Source organism: Leptosomus discolor, chromosome 8 (genome assembly GCF_034619465.1).
Source record: "Leptosomus discolor isolate bLepDis1 chromosome 8, bLepDis1.hap2, whole genome shotgun sequence".
NCBI classification, from domain to species: Eukaryota; Metazoa; Chordata; class Aves; order Leptosomiformes; family Leptosomidae; genus Leptosomus; species Leptosomus discolor.
Window position 1 is genome coordinate 15,469,811 of NC_141398.1, and position 19,567 is coordinate 15,489,377.

General features: G+C 38.5%; 1 protein-coding gene across 1 annotated transcript in view; it reads left to right on the forward strand.

Moving 5' to 3' along the window:
- Positions 1–19,567, forward strand: part of ADCY2 (adenylate cyclase 2) — a 225,914-nt gene that overhangs the window by 49,248 nt on the left and 157,099 nt on the right. Inside the window, exon 3 of the mRNA XM_086468986.1 lies at positions 16,427–16,588. Within this exon, the coding sequence (XP_086325112.1) occupies positions 16,427–16,588 (162 nt within the window). The remainder of the gene's footprint in view (positions 1–16,426; positions 16,589–19,567) is intronic.

Below are 19,567 nucleotides of genomic sequence, written 5' to 3' on the forward strand. Positions count from 1 at the left end.
ATCTCCAGAGGTCCCTTCCAACCCCTCACATTCTGTGATTCTGTGATTCTGTGACATAGTTATGTTGCACCTTAAAGTAGTAGAATCAGTAAGATTTGGAGACGCGTAACTATCAATGGATTTGAACATCCAGTTTGTTAGATTTTGTTGTTCTGTGTCACCCACTTGGCATTTTGGTGCTGCTATATTGCTTTTGTTGACACCCTTAGCATGAATGGAAAAAAAAACCAGGTGCAAATTATGATTCCTGATGCAAGGGAATAGATTAAATAAACTGAATTATCTTCATAGGTGCCCCAAGCTTGCTGGAAGACTTTTGGAGGTAAAGCTGTTGCTCATGTGTTTCCGAAGTCATTGGTTCATGCTTATCATCAGAAGACATCTCTTCCATACAAACTCCTGCTGACCCAGTGTCCAAGCAGTTTACTGAGCTTGACACTTATTTTTACATTCTCTGCAGTTGTCCTGAGCGCTATGAGAGTGTGATTCAGTATCTCATTTTTAAGGATTACCACTTTGGCAGGGACGGTATTTGCCAGTTACTTACCAATCACCCATAATGCATTCCAGGCTAAAATAACTGTAAAATAAGTAATTTGTTTACAAAATAGGAAAATAGAAAGCTACACAGTTGCAAATGGTTTTGAGATGGGATAGAACAAGTAAAGGAGGATCACACTTAGGTTTGGTTACCCTTAGGTCAACTCCAAAGCTTCTCTAGTTCTGTCTGGTTGTTTGCAGCATCTGTCTAATCATGTGGCTGGGCATCATGTTCTTATGCACAGGAAACCTGTTCTTACGCAAACTCTACGTTTTTATTTGTGGAACAGAAATTTGATCTGGACGTGTATGTTTCCTTTACACCCAGTCTGGCCTGTAGTTCTGTTCAGATTCACATCATCATCCTTTTCTCCTTTCTTGCCTGGATAAAGCCGTTCCTACCTGATGGCAGAGATAGTTACTAAGTCCCCTCTCAATGGACTGTTGAAAGACCCAGTGCTGTGTTAAATTATTAACCTACAAATTGCCAGCCTAATGTGAGGTGAAGCACCCTCCTTCACCGGTCAGGGCAGTGTTCATGCGCTGTGTGCAGTCTTTTCAGTCTTTGACTCTTACATTGAACGTTACAGCTGTAGCTTATCTGTCTTGCTTTATCCAGTTATTTAAGTTAATACCTGTGGCTTACTGGTTTAGATTAGACACCATGATAATTAGTCACTTTGCTATGGCTGACTTTTAACCTGCCACTGCAGTAGTAGGAAAGCTGGCATCCTAATAGGTAGAAGCAAAAATATATCCTGTTGCTCCCAAGTAGTTAGCTTTTTTTTTTTTTTTTTCCCATCTGAGAAAACACAAAGAAGTACAGAGGAAACATTTCCCCCTGACCTGAATGAAGCTTTCTTTGTGCTGGGTGTTGTAGAATTCCTCTGTACCACTGGTCAGGCAGCTGAATGCATTCTGGGGAAAGGAACGAGGCAGCTGTTTGTGTACGTTGGCATAGATTTGTTGGTGGTAGTGTGTTAGTCCTCTGGATAGGCTACCTGGGAAAGAAATGCAGGATGCAGGACCTATGTTTAGTTTAAATTTTAGCTTATTTCTCTGGCTTATTTAAATGCTTGGGCCTTTGAATTGATGGGAAGAATAGATTTTTTTCATTCAGCTGTAATGGAGGTGGTGTAAAGGCCAGCTGCTTCTGAAGTGCATGGCATATTTTTTCATTTATTTTGTTAACACTAAATAAGGTCAGCAGTGACTTTGGATTTGACATAAAGCACTCATTTGTAGTTGGCCAGTCTCCTCAGAAATATATTAAGTATATCATCTTATGACTGTCTTCTTTTTCTACAAGCCATGCATGGTTTCCATTGATTTCTGTAGTATGATCCACAAACATTTATTAGGAGGTAGCATTTAACAGTATCTGTTAATGTGGATGTCTGTGTGTTTCCATCTGTTTCTGTGAACGATCAGATGGCAAAAAAAGAGAGGTTCACTATTGTGTTGTAGTAACTGTAAGGAGCACCTTTGTATTTCACACTTCTGTTGCAGTGTCTCTTCTGTCATGACACTACCTGAAAATTCTTGCCTTTATTTTCCAGCTGTTTTTTCATGGGCAAAGTTGTCCAGTTCTGTTGAGTGAGACTGTGGCATAATTTAAGTGGAACGTGACAATTTCTTTTTTTAACGCTTTGTGACTCTCCTAATTTTGGCAGTTATTTTCTTCCTGTTGTATCTACTAAGATCAGGAACTTGACTAGATTTGGGGAGTCTGGTTCCAATTGCGTTTTGGGATTGGGTGTGTCAAAAAAGAGATGAAAAGCGGTCCTTTCATTTTGGAGGAATTGCCTTCTTCTGTTCACTTACAAAATTGAATATCATTATTGATAATACAAAATGTTATTTCCTACTATAAGAAAAAAATCAAAGAACAGTTGAGGTTTTTATGTTATATTTCTCTGTTTAAAACTTTTCTTTTAATTAACTCATCATTGTATAAAAGCACGTACAGTTTTGGTAGACAACAATAAATTAATTCAAGATTCCTTCTCATTATATGAAGTACTTTATCTGTCTTTGAAACGAGCCACGAGGTTGGACTGGATGACCTCCAGAGGTCCCTTCCTGCCTAAATTACTCTGTAATTCTATTAAGTGGAGAAACAGGCCAAACATTTCATTGTCTTGTTCGGGTAAATTTCCCTGTGGTGTGTGTGGTGTACACTGCCTAGACACATGTCACTGTAAAAAAGCGCTATTTGGATTCCTGGAAAGTTGTGACATGTTTTCTGGGATGGTGAGTTACTATTTCCTTTTGGGACCCAAATTTCCGTACAAATTATTCCACTGAAAACTTTTGAGGCGAAAAAGCTTTGTGATGTGAAGAGTGTGAAAAGCAAGGTGTGAAACAAAGTAATACACAAGCTTTTCAGCAAGTAATGGCTGGAAACTTCTGCAAAATAACATGAAAATTAATTGTTGACTAATTTTTATATTTGCAGCACAGTGATACATGAAACCCCATGGTTGTTAAAACAGATTGGAATGACTTTTTCTCTATATTCATCCTGCTGGGATTAATTTAGTCTACCACATTTAACTAATCCTACAGCTACATAATGAATCTCTCTGTAATTAGAAGATAGCTACAATTAAGAGTTGCAGATGAAATCAGATCACTAGTCCATGAGCATCTGGGCCTACATTATTCATTAAATAAATAAACACTTTATAAAAATAATTACAATATTTAGAATGTGAAGGACTCTGAATTTAAAATGATCAGGTTTGTTAAGATTATTAAGATCACCCATCCTAAGGATATGCTTCACTGCTGCTCTCTATTGCAAAATTACTTTAAATTTTTCATAATATTTTTTTAAATTCAGCTGTTACTGTAAAGTAATAACAGTTTATAATTATTTACTTACATACTGAAATGACCAGGATTATATTTTTCATTTCCATAACAAAGGGTGTGTGTGAAACTCATCTGACAATTTCTCAGTAACAAAGACATTATCTGTATTATAATTTTTGATTGATTTCCACATCCCTGTACTCAGAATTCCAAAAGAAATCCACAAAAATCTCTGGAAGACAAGCCCCAGCTGCATTATGATGACAAGGCTTGAATTTAGGAGGAAAAGAAGCTCATTGTGAAAAACCTTGGCTGAGAAAAGCATTTGACCTTGAACAGTACACAGGCAGGCAAGGAGAGAAGTTTGGGATGACTGTGCTAATGGTGAATCTTCTTGGCTGTCAGGTTAAATTGAAGCCTTGATGTAATTTCTGTGTAACTTCTCTCCAGTTTAATCTTCTTTCTTCTTTCAGCCTTTATGTAAAAAAGGCCAAACCTCTGACAGACCTTCTCAAGTGAAGGCCTGTCTGTGTTATCAAAACAGGTTGAATTTCTGTGAATTACCATGAAATTATTTTACCCACTTCTTTTTCTTGTATTGCAATTGAAATTAAATCCCTATAAGAGAATGAACAGCTTTGATCTGTATCCATGAATCTAGTAGGGATTAGTGCTCCAAAAAAAAGACTGTTTGAAAAATGGGGCAGTGGGAAATAAATGTATGAATACTCTCTCCCTCTTTCTGTTTCGCTTTGGGGAGTATCACGAGTAAAATATATGCAATTTTTACAGGTCAAAACTGCAAAAGAGATGATGATGATGATTACCAGGTTTGGTACACGTGTTCATTCCTACATTAGTGTTCAACCTTTGCATCTCACACCTGTGCTTTTTGCCATGCCAAAGGGTTTGTTTGGAGGGAAAGGAGACCTGGACTGCCTCTTTCACAACAGCACTGCTTGCTTTGTAAGGAAGCAGCATCCAGGTTGCTAGCACTGTTGCTCCCCAGGGTTCGTGTAAAGGTTGTCATCTTAATGGCTACCAAAACCTGACCACTTTCTGAAGCTGGAAATCATTTTATGGTTTACGAAAGCTGATGGGAAAGACAATGTGTAAAGAATGTTGGGATAAGTTCACATGCAGAAAGATTTATTGACAGGGTTTGTTGCTGATGGCATGCATTGACTGTGCTGGTGGAGAAACACAAACAAAACAGAGAGAGAAAAGGGGAAGGACAGACTCTCCTCAGTGGCCAGCTGGGAGGAGAAACATCAGGGGACTCCAGACAAGCATCCTTCCCTGTGTGTTCTCTCTAGTGTAGTGGGTGGTTCTCCCTGTGATACTTTTCCCATAGTGACTATATGGTTTTCTTCAGGACCTGCTCAGCCTCCTGAGTGATTGTTCCTGCATGTGATGCTGATAGTGCTGACTGGAGTGTGCTTATGTCAGGGGCAGGGGCTGCACGCTGCTTGGCTGTTAAGCTCTCTGCATGCTTGTTATAGGGTCCCCTAACGTGAACGAAAACCCACAACTTAAGAGAGGGAAAAGGGGAAAAAAGAGGTGATACCCATGCCAGTGGTAATCCTATCCCATGAGAACCCCCCACAGCAACACTGTTTGGGTTGGCATGTGCAGGCCCATGGACATAACAGCCAGGGTTGCAACCAGAAAGCTCTGAGCAATACGAAGGGCTGAGGTCCCAAAGGCACGATGCAACAACCGAAGTGGTAATCTCACCCTGTATTAAAGTCTTTGGGAATGTATTAGCAGATGATTTGAAAACCTTTGGGAAAGGCAGATGTCTCAGGGGGATAACACAGATTTTGGAGTAAGTGCTACAAAACCTCTCTTAGCTTCATAAGAACTAAATGCTATGAATTTTCCCTTTTTTTTTTTTTCCCCTCAAAGTTTAGACTATCTTAACATGGTTTTGTCTACTCTTCTGACATCACATGCTTCTAGGCATGTACTTTCTATGATTAATAAAATTTTCCAAGGAGGTGTTATGTCCTGTTTTGGCAGCTCTTCTAAAGAAGAAATCTGTTTCCTTCCTTTCTATTACTGTTATGCTATTACCGCTCTGTACACAGTCACAGTATTTCATGGCAGTCATTGAGAGGTTCCTTCCCTTGGCAATTTCTTGTGTTTCTTTTCTGGTTTGCTCAAAAATATATGCTTAGGAAAAAACCTAATTTGCAAAAAACCATTCATTCAGTTTATCAGGTTTCTGTAAGTGGAGTCATACTGCTCAGTCATTTCAGTTTACATCTTTCCTTTGCAGCAGATTCTGTCTTGAGTTGTTAAATGATCCTATTGATCTATGCAGTTTTGATCTGTGCAAAGGAAATGAGTTTCCTTTGCTCAGGCTCTTCGCTATTCTGATTTTTTTCTACCAGCTATACCCCAACCATGACCCTTTATCACCCTTCTGGTTATTTTCCCCTCATTCTGACGCTGCCACAGCAAATGTCAGCTCACTAGGGGTGTTGTCCTTCGCTGACCTTGCGTGTCTTAAGGAAAGGAGACCTACTCTCTGCGTACTTATGCTTGATAGTGGATACGGTCAGGAAGAGGCGTGTTCTCCTTCCCTGGGATGTTGCTGGGTTACTGGGTACCATGCCCTGGGTGGTACTTGCTCTCTGAAACATCTTGTGCGCTTCAGCACACAGAGGTGCAGTTACTCTGCTGAGCTGCACTACATTTCTGCTTCTCACCATGATCCCTCCTTTTGCCTTCTTCATTTTCAATCACTGCTCTTGGTGGTTCTCTAATAACCACAAATGCAGAAAATTTGCAGGGCTTCTTGGTGTGTTGTTAAGGGTACTCTTATGGTTGCAAAGTTCCTGTGGGTCAGTATGTCAGAGGCATAGGTCTGTCAGGGCTTGGACTTCCTCAGGGTTTCAGGTGGTACTTTGCTGGACCTGGTCATGTGGTCATGCCCTGGGCTACATTAGGAAGAGGCATGCCAGCAGGTCAAGGGAGGTGATCCTTCCCCTCTACTCAACACTGGTGACACCAAATCTGCAGTTATGGGTCCAGTTCAGGGCTCGCCAGTACAAGAGAAATACGGATTTACTGGATGGAGTCCGGTGAAGAGCCACAAAGATGGCTGAGGGACTGGAACATTTTCCATTTGAAGAAAGGCTGAGAGCACTAGGATAAGAAGAGGAGACTGGGAGGGGGGGATGTTATCAACATTAGGGTTTGTTCTTTGGATTATTTTTTTTTTAAATGGGGAGAAAAGAGTTGCATGAGCTATTCAAGAGATATGCACACCATGGATTCACACAATATCATCGTGATGCTTGATTCTCTATTCTTTTCCTAATAATTGCTGCCCTTGTATTTGCCTTTTCAACCACTTCTATCATTCGTTTTTTCAGAGCTGCTCACAGCGACTCCTGTATCTTTTTCTGAGGTTGTAGTAACTAAGGTGAAGCCTGCTTTTGTAAGTGTCCAGTTAAAGTTGTTTTCCCCATGCCTGCTATTTTGCATTTGTCATGTTGGATTTCATCTGCTGTTTTATGGTACACTCGCAGTAGCATGAGGCAGTTCTGCAACTTTTCCCATGTGTTGTTGCTTTGGAATACCCCGAGTAATACTAAAACCCTATCAAACATTGCCACATCACTACTCTGCTCCTTTTATAAAACATTTAGGAAAACATTGAATAAATTCTCTGAGTACTCCAACACTATCCCTTCACTGTAAAATTTGATCATTTATTTCCTGTTTTTCACTTTCTGTGTTTACCTTTTTACCAATCCAATTTGCCTCCTGTTCTTTGGAACTGTCCTGGTGTTTGGGGGGGTACTGAAAAATCGCCATACATAATCCAGAACTCTTATAAAATGCTTGAGCATAGTTTATTGGACCTGCTGTTTAAAAATGTCTCAACATCAGTGTCTGTAGCTTTATATACTTGAGCACTAGTATTTTGGAACAGAAGACTGTACCACATTTATTCTTTAGTGTAATGTAAATATATCATTTAGCTTTTCCCTTGATAGAGAAAAAACATTTTTATTTGATGGTTCTGCTTTTTGTTTATTACATTCTCTTACAACAGTTGATCAAATTCACTGTTGACTTCTTTCATGCATAACGTGCAGAAAAACCTCCTTGGATCTCCTGAAGTGTATTCATCTTCTGCCCTTACTAACTTCTTATAATTCTGATTTAAACTAATTGCTGTCATTGCTTATATTTTCTGTGTATGTGCAAGCATGTGTATTTTAACATGGACTTTCACATCCTTTCTAGACAGGTTAGGTTTTTATGCAATTTATGCTTCTTTCCCAGTTGTGTGTGTTTCTTCATTCTTAGGGCAACTTTGAAAATGTTTTCAATGTATGTTCTTGTTAGATTTCTTTTAAATTTGAGGCAAAGTGCTTGAGTGTTGTAAAATTACCTCCTTAATAGTAGGAGTGAAATTATTTTTTTATTGCTTTGGACTTCAGTCTGTCTACATGTTTGTATAATCATTTGGGTCTCTTTTGATTCTCCAGTTTTAAAATGTGTTCATTTAATTGCAGTTTACTTTAGAATTGGGTGATGTTGTTCTGAAGAGGATGCAGCATGGTCTTAGCCAGTTAAGTATGTCTGGGTTTACTTTTACGGTGTCATGGGAAGACAAGGCTTTGGTTTTAGCAACGTGCTCTAATCCCTTTTTTGCTGGCCTTAGATTAAAAAAAATAAATTAAGAAAAAAAATGTTGAGGTAGCATTATAGAGGGTATCAGCTGCCCCTTTTAATGAAGATGATAGCTGTGATGATCAGGAATGATTACTGCTGTTGTAGGTTTCTGATCTTGATGTTTATGGGCAAAACATAGGAGGAAAGAATAACAAGGATGAACGATGTATTCTCTATCTCTGATGCTTTTTGCTTGTCTTATCATTGAAGAAACCAAATTCTTTCTTTTCTGGATGTGTTCAGAAATAATCTCAAAGCTGCTAGAGATGATTGTGGCTCAGTCCCCTCTTTCTGTAGCAGAAAGGACCAAAAATTACTACGAATCATTGGGTCACTGCTGATGGTCCTTGGGTCACTCCTTCCAGATCCCATATCCCTCTGATCCAGTTCAGAGAAAGAAAAGATTCTGTAACATAGAAAGCAATCACACAGTAGACAGCATGCAATCAGATTATATCTTGATTATTTCAAATGTGAATTTTCCTTCCTTTTCTGGAGTCTTTCATCTTATTGTCATATTAATCTGTGATTTTAGGAGCACACTTGAAAGTCACAGTTATTTTAAAATACTCATTTTCCTGCAGTTAACTTGCTCTTATTCTATCCTATTTTGTTAATGATTGTGGTTAATTTTTTGGCAGAGGCTGTAATGACTGTTTCCTGATGACATTTAAACCCAGACCTGTGCACAAAAGAAAGAGATTATTATTTTGAAAGTTCTTCATGATCAAGAACAAGTCATGATTTACAGGGTTGTTTACTACCTCTATGATAATTATTGGAAAATAAAAGTTTATGTTTGGTAAAAATGTGTGAAGTAATAATTTATTGTGGACATAATTTTGTGGAGTAAATCACAAGCAAAGTCTTCCTTGTTGATTTTGTTCTTGAGGTTTATGATATACTTGACACTTGAGAAACATTGGGTTTATAAGAATTAATATGTAGCTTCTTGTATATTATATCTTGTTGCTGAAAGCTGAACTTTACTTTCACAGTTCCCTAGAGGTAGTAGATGGTTCTACAATGCTTTCTGTTCGTAGTCTGCTTGGACTTTCAGTTCTTGTCCTGAGTACCTTGCTTTATTTTAAAGTCAGGGAGGATACTTCTCTCCTTCTCTTCTCCTCTCTTCTCTCTTCTCCTCTCTGTCTCCTCTCCGCTCTCTTTTCTCATTTGACTGTTAGCACAAGAACACAATAAACTTCCTGCAGAGTCAGACCGTGGTCCATCTAGCACAGTATTCTGTCTCCAAGAATGGCAAGAGAAGCTGCTATTAAAAGGCAGCGCACAAGCTTGATCACTTTTTGTGGTCCGTTCCCTTCATACCTTGCCAGCCTCCACAGTTGTGTTAGTGATATCAGAGAGTACATCCCTGCCCTGTCTTTTTATTATTGCTTTGTGAACAAGGTGTCCTTGGATTTGTTTAATCTCTTTTTGAATCTGCTGGTACTTTATGACCTCCTGTGGGAGCAAGTTCAAGGTCACTATTTGCTACATAAAGATGTACTTTCTTTTCATCTGTTTTAAATTAGTCTCTACTAGTTTTATTGAGTGCCCTTTTGTTCCGGTGTTGCAGGGTTTGGTGGACAACAGTTCCACCTTCACCTTATCCAATGCTTTCATAATGTAAGACTTTTTATAGATGACTGAGAACTGAAGGTGATTTTAGTATTCAATGAATTTTTTGTTTTATGTGGGTAGCTTGTTTTGTTCTTTGAACATTGCCCAGCTTTTAGAAGTCCGAGCCTGAAGATTTGAGATCTCGAATTCAGAAGAATTAGAATGACAGAGACCTTTACATATTTGCAACCTTTACTCTCCCTCGACAAAGTTTTAATATACAGTTTATAGCTTGTATAAATACCCTTCTGACACCTTAATTCATACATTTTGTTAAATCATTAATATAGTATTTGTAACTTTCGTAAGATCAGTAGGTCCTGCCAATTATGTTATGAAACCTAGTTATTTATTTAGAAAAACTATGATGCCTTCTTTTGTGCGATTATGTATACAGACAACATTTGAAATCACTAGATATAATCCAAGTGTTCTTCTAAGGGAAAATTCTTTAATTACCTGATGAATTTTTACTCCCTTTACAGAGTAAGGAGGAAACTGATTGTGAAAAACCTCTGAAAGTGATCCTATAGTGAGCTGGCCCACTTAGTGTGGATATTTGTAGTCTAACAGTTTAATTATGGGGACAGGGTCTTTTCTGGTTACACAGTGAAAAACTAGCACTATTTTCTGAAGCGTTTTGCTGTCATTACACTTGTGTATAAGAAGTTGTCCCAAAGAACTACAGATATTTTAGTAGCTGTAGCCTCATTTCTGCTGTCTGTGTCCAAAGCAGTGCTTTCCGCTAACTCATACTGAAACAGTACATTTAGATTTACATGCGTGCTTCAGTGCCAAGATGATGTGCTCCTCAAGGGGAAATTCTGGTCAGAGCAACATTAAATTGAGTTGATTTTACATATGCCAAGCCAGTTGTGATTAACCATTTAACACAATCTTAAAAAAAGCTGTCTAGCTGAGAAATTATGAGTCATTGTTGGAACATCATTTGTATAAAATGAATGATTAGTATCTTTTTGTACAGTTGTTCTCGATGTCAAAAGCAACATCCCCTGTGGTATCCTATATGCTAGGAAAGACAATTTTAATGTGTAAAATATGTTGAATTTTCTACTCCAGATACTCTTCAGAGTTCTGGCGACACCATTCAGAGTAGAAACTGGCAACGACAGGGAGATAAGGTTTCTGAGAACAGGTTGGGTCCATGGGTTGGGTTCACTGCAGTTTGTGCCATCACAATCCAAACCGGTGACCTTTCCAACAATGTCTGCCAACCATCAAGTATTATCAATTTCATACCAGTTCTCCTAGATCACAGTCACCAGTATAGGTCAGAGGCTGAAGTGGCCAACATATGTCTGGCAATGCTGGGACAAAAATGTCACCATTAAAAATATTCAGAATGGGCTTGATTTAAAGAGGGAACTACTCTATCCTGTACAGCCAAAATCTTTCCATTTTGCAAGATGCATAAAGATGCTTACCTATAGTTTTACGTTGTGTTCAAACAGAAGAATATGTTTGTGATCATCAGTGATAGCCCACACCATGCTGTCATTATGCCATTTGGTGTCCAAGTTTCTCTAATGGCATCGCTACAGCAATCTGTGTGAGAACTTTCTCTGTGCTTCTGAAAGCAGCTGCACAAAATCTGCGGAAAAATAGTCTGTTACATACCCATCTAGACAGCTAGATGATAGCTCATCATCTTTTAAATCGCTGTGGAAAAGAACTGCTTAGTAGAAGAAAAAGATGGCACTGCTGAAATGTGGGAGAAGAGATATGGAGAGCAGTAAACATAGTCTGCTAAGCTCTGACGGTCAAGAGAGATGGGCAAGAGTCCTGAACACCCCTCAATCAAAGCAAGAAAGCCACATACTTCTCTATAAGATGTTACATCAGCATTAACTAAAAGTAAATGCTACATGCTCTGATGTATACCATCAATGCTCAGATACTCCCATCTCCAAGGTATGGATAACATATCGAAGAAGTCTCTGAGAATCAAATCCCTAAAAAAATATAAGTTCAGATCAGGATAAAAACGTGTTTCAACTAGGCGGTCGTAGGGATGACTCACATCAAAGGTTGCTTCCAACACAGTTTCAAAACAGCAACATGCTTGGTGGCTACAGCACACTTTGGTGGAGCAGGCAGCTTTTAATAGTGTCAAAAATAGCGTAGTGTAAATTAATACTCTGTTTACTGATGAGTACACGCACCAAGTGCAGACATGCAGTGATGCGCATTAGCAGCTTTTGCAATGGGATAGTAGGGTCCTTCAGAGCTTGACATTACTGCTTTTTAATGTTCATGTCAGCAGTATTCTGCTACTTCTTACAAGAAGATCATGAGAAGGGTCAAAGGCTGCTGTCTATTCTGAAGTCTGTGGCTCAGTCCAGAAAGCCTATCTCCCTTTTCTTCCTGAAGATTCACCCTACTCAGAAGCCTTTGAGTATCAGCTTCTACAGTATCAAACTTAAATACAGTGACATTTTGAAATACGTTGAAAGGTCCCAAGCCTTATGTAGTATGTATGTCTGCTATCAAGATGAAGGGTAGTGTCTTATTTCAGGGTACTTGGGGATAATATTCTTGAGCCATGGTGAGATAAAAAGGGAACCTCTGTGATAAATGGAGCTCTCAACTCATTGGTTCATTAGACCATTACTGAAAATAAGAAGAGTGTGGCCAGGAATCAAGAACTGTTGACAGGAGCCATCTCTACATGCATTTTGGATGAGAGTTTCTGTCTTAGCATGACTGATTCCTCTCCTGCTTTGCAACAGCATTCTCAGACCCAAATTTCAAGATGCAAATATAAGAATTGACAGGTCAATTTGTTATCAAGTGTACTTTAACACAGTTGCAGTCCAACTCAGCCTGTTTGATGTTGAGCAGCTGTCACAGGTTAGGGCTGCACTGGCCACTAACGACTGACAGATGCTCTCTATAACCCCTCTCCCCTCTCGGAAGGGGAAGGGATAAAGAATGAGGAAGACAGACTTACGGGTTTGGAAAGAAAACTAAAACAGCTTTAATGAAACAGTAACAATAAAAAGTAAATATAATACTAATAAGAAAATGATAAACTATGTACAAATATACATGAAACCAATTCCGAGCCCAGCCCCCCGATGACAATAGGTCACCACTGACGCTGCAGGGCTGGCACTGGGGCAGTCCCAGGGTGGACTCGGCAGCAGATGGGAACTGGGTGCAGGAGCTGGATTCAGGAACTGGATTTAGCAACGCACGGATCAGGGTTGATGACAGAAGAACTGACGGAGTCTTCCTTGGATGTTGGCCATCAAAGAAGAGAGCTTGACCCTTGTGATCCCTCAGCTTTATACTGAATATGACATGTATAGGATGGAATACTTCGTTGGTCAGTTTTGGGTCACCTGTCCGGTTCGCTCCTCCCTGCAGGTGTGACCTTGTTGTGTACGTGTGACCCATTTCACTTACAGCACTTCAACGTCGGGTACAAGATTTAGCAGTGACCTTGGTTGCTAAAGGAGCAAGTGTAAGCAAGAGCCTTTCTGCATACAGTTCCTTGGTACTAACTATAAACATCAGGCACTGTCACTGCTAGAAGCAGTCACTGTCTGGAAAAACATGCTGTTGATTTCAGAAAGTGCAGTTACTTAGAACAGACTTAGCTACAAAGTAAAATAACTGAACAGTATTAGTTCTGTTTTAGCTCAAACCAGGACAATAATAGGAATTTGAGGTCTGAATATGTATTGGCAAGAGGGATTAAAACTTCAAAAACTCCCTCTCTGTTTGTAACTGTGAAAGGTTGAAATTATCCATTTATTTTGACCAAGGAAAGTAGTGGGGTAACTTAAACAAAAGGATACTTGTTTACAGTATAACAAAACAGTATAACACGTTTGGAGCTGATACAGCTATTGCCACAAGAAGTATTGCAATACACCAAAATCTTTTTAATGTGCTTAGTAGTCTGTTTTATTACAAAGTCAAAAAGCAATAGCATTGTATTCTATCTTATCTCCACTAATGAGTTGTAGTAAGTACATAGTGTGTACCTCACAAGTGGGTTGTATCATTGAGTCTGTCTATAAAGTCAAACAAAGGGTCATGAAGATGCTCAGGGGGCTGGAGCTCCTCCCCTACGAGGACAGGCTGAGAGAGTTGGGGTTGTTCAGCCTGGAGAAGAGAAGGCTCCGGGGAGACCTTATTGCAGCATTTCAGTACTTAAAGGGGGCTTATAAGAAAGATGGGAGCAATCTTTTTAGCAGGGCCTGTTGTGATAGGACAAGGAGCAATGGTTTTAAACTAAAAGAGGGCAGATTTAGACTAGATATAAAGAAGAAATTTTTTACAATGAGGGTGGTGAAACATGAACAGGCTGCCCGGAGAGGTGGTAGAAGCCCCATCCCTGATAGTGTTGGACGGGGCTCTGAGCAACCTGACCTAGCTAAAGATGTCCTGGCTCACTGCAGGGTGTTTGGACTAGATGACCTTTAAAGGTCCCTTCCAGCCCAAACTGTTCTATGATTCAAACCATATTCAAGCACAGAAAATAAGCAAGTTCTACATTTTGGAGACAAGACAGTTAGAGAAGGATAATTTTTAATTTTCTAATCATGAAATTCTCACAAATACGTAAATGTCATCTTCCCCCTAGTCAATTAGAAAGCTAAACTTAGAAACAACAAAATCTTGTTTTCATGAAAAGTCACTGGGATTGGAGGCATTTAAAATCCTTCTTCCAGGACTAGGGTCCAGGATTCTTCTTCAAATCATTTTTTAACTGGAAACATGACTTAAGCAGCTGGTCTTACATGCTGGTAAGGTATTTTGCCTCTGGATCCAATATAGGTCTTATATTAGAGGACCTTTCACATCCCTTGTTGCTGCCTGACTCATTATTAGGGTTTTCCTCCTACCCGGATCCCTGTTATCATGACAGAAGAAGAGGAGATTGCTTTAACATGAGTTGTCTCAGCAAAATCAAATTGACTGTTAATTACATTTTTCTTAACTTTCAGAACTCTTGATTATGAATTGTTTTATTATTTGATCTGTTATTGCTCCAGGAGTTGAAGCTAAGCTGACCAATTCTTAATTCCTTAGCCTTTTTCCCAGCCTTTCAAAGACACACGCTGTTTCCCTTTTGTAGCCGGCCAGAACGTTCTACATGTTTCCCAAGTTTTGAGACTATTGGTTTGTTCTCAGTATCTCAGCTGATTTTTACCTGGCTAGGACAATTTGAAAATGTCGTACTTACATAACCGTTCTCTTACCTAGACCAAGTTTGTACACCTTTTTCTTTGCTCTTGGTTTTACTAACCTGTGATCACATTCAAAACTTTTAGGAAGGACTGAAAGTAAGCAGATATCAAACACTTCTGTTTCTTTGTGCTGTCAGCTGGTAGGTTGGAAGATTAGAGAAGCAAAATTTTTCCTTAGCCTTTTTGTTCCATTATTTTCTTATTATCCCTCATGTCCTTCGCATTTCCGTTTCATTTCATGCCTTTGAACTTTGTGACTCTCGAGCATATGATATGGTTGGGCAGCATCAAAAAGAGTATGAATAATCAGCAAGGAGGTGGATTAATTTTAATGGAGGAATTGGAGAAAGGTGAGTTTAGAACAGAAGTGGACTTCCTTCTCCATCCAATTCTCTCTCCATGGTGGACAAGAACACCTCCACTGTCTTGGAGGTACACATACATTAGGTTTTAGTTTTGACTATGGAGTCATCACATGCAGATGTGAAGAAAACAAACTGACAATAAGAGAAGTGAGCAGCAAATTATTATTGCTCATACCTGCTTGGGAGCTTTCTGAGTTAAATACTATGTGCATACAACTGTTAGATGGTGAATAGGCTTGTAAGTCAACTAAAACGGACGGAAAGGCTTATGTAGGGATATAATTACACACAATCTGGCACATTTTCAGAATTGCCTACTTATGTGTGCAAAATCTGTGTCCTAAATCTGGTTACATTTTCTCAAATATGTGGTGGAGTTTGGAACATATGCATACCATCAAATATATAATCTTTTGTATATATCGTGAAGGAATCCCTTTTGCTGTTACAGGTTGGGTTGTGCGTTTGGAAAGCTGGTTCCATAAAATTAATGTAGGTGCTAGTACGCTTTAAAAGAAGCTAACAGTAAATCCTGATTATGGGCTGTGATTATCTGAAGTTGTTTTTCATGTCCAAATAAATGTATTATCTTAAAATGTAGTGTTTTAACGGAATTTGACTTACATCATGTGATACACATGAAATATAATCTTATTAAACCAAAATGCTTGGCTAAACTTGGGCTTTTTTGCATAATGTCATGTTGTATTAAATTGTGAATTTTTAGTGCATCAGGATGAATGAAATCTCTCTGCATTGAAATTTAGACCCTGTGGAGGGGTTTGGCAAATTGTTTTGTAATGCAGTTCAAAATCAGAAACCACCAGGCCCAGGAGAATTACACTCTAAACAGAGTGTTAATAAAATTAAAATTTGAAAAGATAAATTTAAAGTTAAATTTGGAAAGTTTGGAGCATTGTGTGGTTCTCAAACCATGATGTGTCTTGAAACTGCACTTCTTAAATCAAATATAACGTAAATTTTCCAACTCTCTTTAAAATGAATTCTTCCTAAATCGATATTCTGCAGTGGTTAGCAGTAACTTTCCTGTAAGAAACTGATGTGTAACTTTATTCTGAAGACAGTTCAAAATTAAAAGCTAGTTTTCTTAATGTTGTTCCAAAGTGAATTTGACATGCTTCTTTTTTATCTTGCTGTCTTGCACAGGTATCATTTTTCTTGTTCATTATTTTTGTGGTGTATACCATGCTGCCCTTCAACATGAGGGATGCTATAGTTGCCAGCGTCTTGACTTCTGCATCTCATACGATTGTGCTGAGCGTCTGTCTATCAGGTACAGCTGTTGTAAAGGAACACTTGGTTTGGCAGGTAGGTGCTTTGTGAAATTAATGATTAATTGTGCACTGAATAGCCTGGTAAATGAGCCAGGAGTGCCTCAGTGGGTGTATAAACTTATTTCTCTCTTCATTTCTGAATTGCTACAGACTTAATTCCCAGGTAGTCACTTTCTAATAATGAGGATGTCAGCAATGTTATGTCTCGCTGAATCGCACACTTAAGTGGTAGAATCTACAGCCACATAGTGCTTACGAATGTAAAAACTAACATTGCTCAAAAAATTATGTGATGCAGGCATATTTGGTAAATGCGTTACCACTCTGGTATGTAAACCACATTGCTTCTCTCCTCACCTCATTATCCAAGACCAAGGATTTTTTTCAGGTATCAGTGTTGTCTTTGAATCAAAAAAGCATTATTCCTTTGAATAGCCTGAGATCAGACAGGTTGAAGATCTGTTTTGAAGACGTCGCTCTCTCCAAGTCTGATATAGGGCTTGTCCTCCTGTAATTCTCATCCATTACAGGAATTTTACAGCCTTCTCCTGGTTGGGCCTCATGACTGAAGGGGACTGGCTGGCTTCAGACTCCATGACATTTAGGGAATCCATCTGTGTTTACAGTTGGGTCTTGGCTTGTAACTCAACTCTAATGCTTTTACTACACGACATACTGCAGATTAATAATTTTAAAAAATCCAAATATTAGGAGTTGTTTTTCCTTACTGTTTTGCAGAAGATTTTTAAATGGTGAAACACTACAGTTTTTGTTGTAGTACTGTGATGATCCCAGCTGTCATTGACAGAAATCTGTATTTTAAGGAAATTGTGGATCTTTAAGGAAGTTGTGGATGCTCCATCCCTGGAAGCATTTCAAGACCAGGTTGGATGGAGCCTTGAGCAACCTGGTCTAGTGGGAGGTGTCCCTGCCATGGCAGGGGGGCTGGAACTAGATGATCTTTGAAGCCCCTTCCAACCCAAACCATTCTATGATTCTATGATTTTTAAGGAAAAAAATTAGCTTTCATTTTGAAAAGCAAATACACGGTGTTGGGTTTTTTTTAATATAGTTATGTCATTTTAGGGAAACAGATTTATTTCACTTTTGCGTGAAAATGACACTGAAGCTTAAAAGTAAGTAAATTTTTATAAACATACCAGTAGAACAAGATAGATACCATGCTACTTATTGTGAATAGCATGAAGAATGAAGCAACTAGTTTCTACTTACCTTTTAAGTTACTTGAGCCTTACTTTGAAAAACATTGTGCCTCAAAGGATAACTTCAGAATTGCAGTGATTTTACAAAAGTTATGTCTTCGAAGTTGTGGTTCAGGAAAATACATATTAGTTCCGGATATGGCTTCAGATCTGTATTATATAGAATATTGAAATTGAAATCCCATAAACAAAATATGTTCTAATATGTAGTTCTCTGTAGAAATTATGAATGGTGAGATAAGTGGATTTGCCTTTCTCTTGCTGATTTGGGTTAGTTGCATATTTTTTGTGGAGGTTGCCAAGTTGTACTGTGTGTTAAGCAAGGACTGTGGTCGTTTCCACTCAGTGTAGTATTTTAATTCACTAATACAGTTATTGATAATTGTAGTGGAATAAATCAGGGAGAATGTTACTCTTGGGTTTATGTCAGCCTATGGCTTTTATTCTGGGCGTAGACATGCTACTAAAACAGTATTAATGTTTGCCGCTCCCTCCCTAAAAATGTTTTGGGTTAAAGTTGCTGTTTGCAGTATTTATTTATTTTTCCTGCCTATCTTTCTAGACCATTAGAATTTGGTATACATAAACCAGTACTTTCAGAAGACGTTGTATTTTTAGGCACATCGTATTTCCAGAATGAAAAGAAGTAAATCATGGGCTGTGATGTACAATTAGTGTCTTTCGTCTCTTCTGTAACTTCCTGTTTCATTCAGAAAGTGGAAATCTTTGAGCAATTTGTAAGTTTGTTAAGAGTGTTTGATTTCAGGATGTTATTAATTTTCTTTTCTCTCTTTGTGAAATAAACGTGCCTAATACTTTGGCAGCTACTGAAAGTACTGAGTGCACTGCGTTCTTTGGAATGTGTGGAAGGGACTAAATGCCACTATTGCAGTTCATTTGCCCTCTGTACACTTTTAGATTACTCTTGTTTATACTTTGGAGTATAAGCAAAACAATGTTTGTTTTGTATTCTTTGCTTTCAAAAATCGAGACCACAAATAAAGGATTAGATTAGAGATACCGATTACACTAAAAAGAGAAATAACATTTGTCAATGATATACCTCAGGTTGGTATAGGATGAGTGTATGTAATTAACAACAACAACAAAAAGAGCTGGGGTATAGTTGTTTAAAAGGGCCATGCTCTTTAATTATTTTTTTTTTTTTTAATTAAAATATATATGTCGGTGAGGCCTGGACTGAGGCTGCTTTGCAGAGTTTGGTCACTGAGCTGAGAAAATCACAGAGATGAGAAACTACCAGTAGAATGAAATTTGAAAGCTTGAAGAAACACATTCAGGGCTAAGTAGAGTAAATCTAGCTTGCGGAGCTACACTGAGCTTTGAAGAAATATATTATTTTGATTTCAGGGCTACTGATTTGTCTTATCAAAACAGAAAAAAAATCCATGGCCATGTTAGCAATGAACAGTGTATTTTCCTTCTGGCATGGATTTTTTTTTTCTAGAGGACAGATAGAGAACCAGTCATATGCACTTAAGCAGAAAGACAAATCTTTACCTGTAGGTAAAGGTCAGATATTATAGCATATATATCCTCTATGTATAGCAAGTATCCTTCTGTAGAGAATTCCTGCATCTCCTTTATAACTACTTCCGATGTATTAGAAGACTTTGATTAAGTCTTTTCTGAGCTTTCAGTTCTCTTGGCTGAACAAACCCCACTCTTTCAGTCTTCCTTCTTGTGTCAAGTTGCCCTGCCTTATAATGCTTTTGGTAGCACTCTGCTGGAGCCTCTCCAATTTTTCAGCATCTTCCAGTGACTCTGGT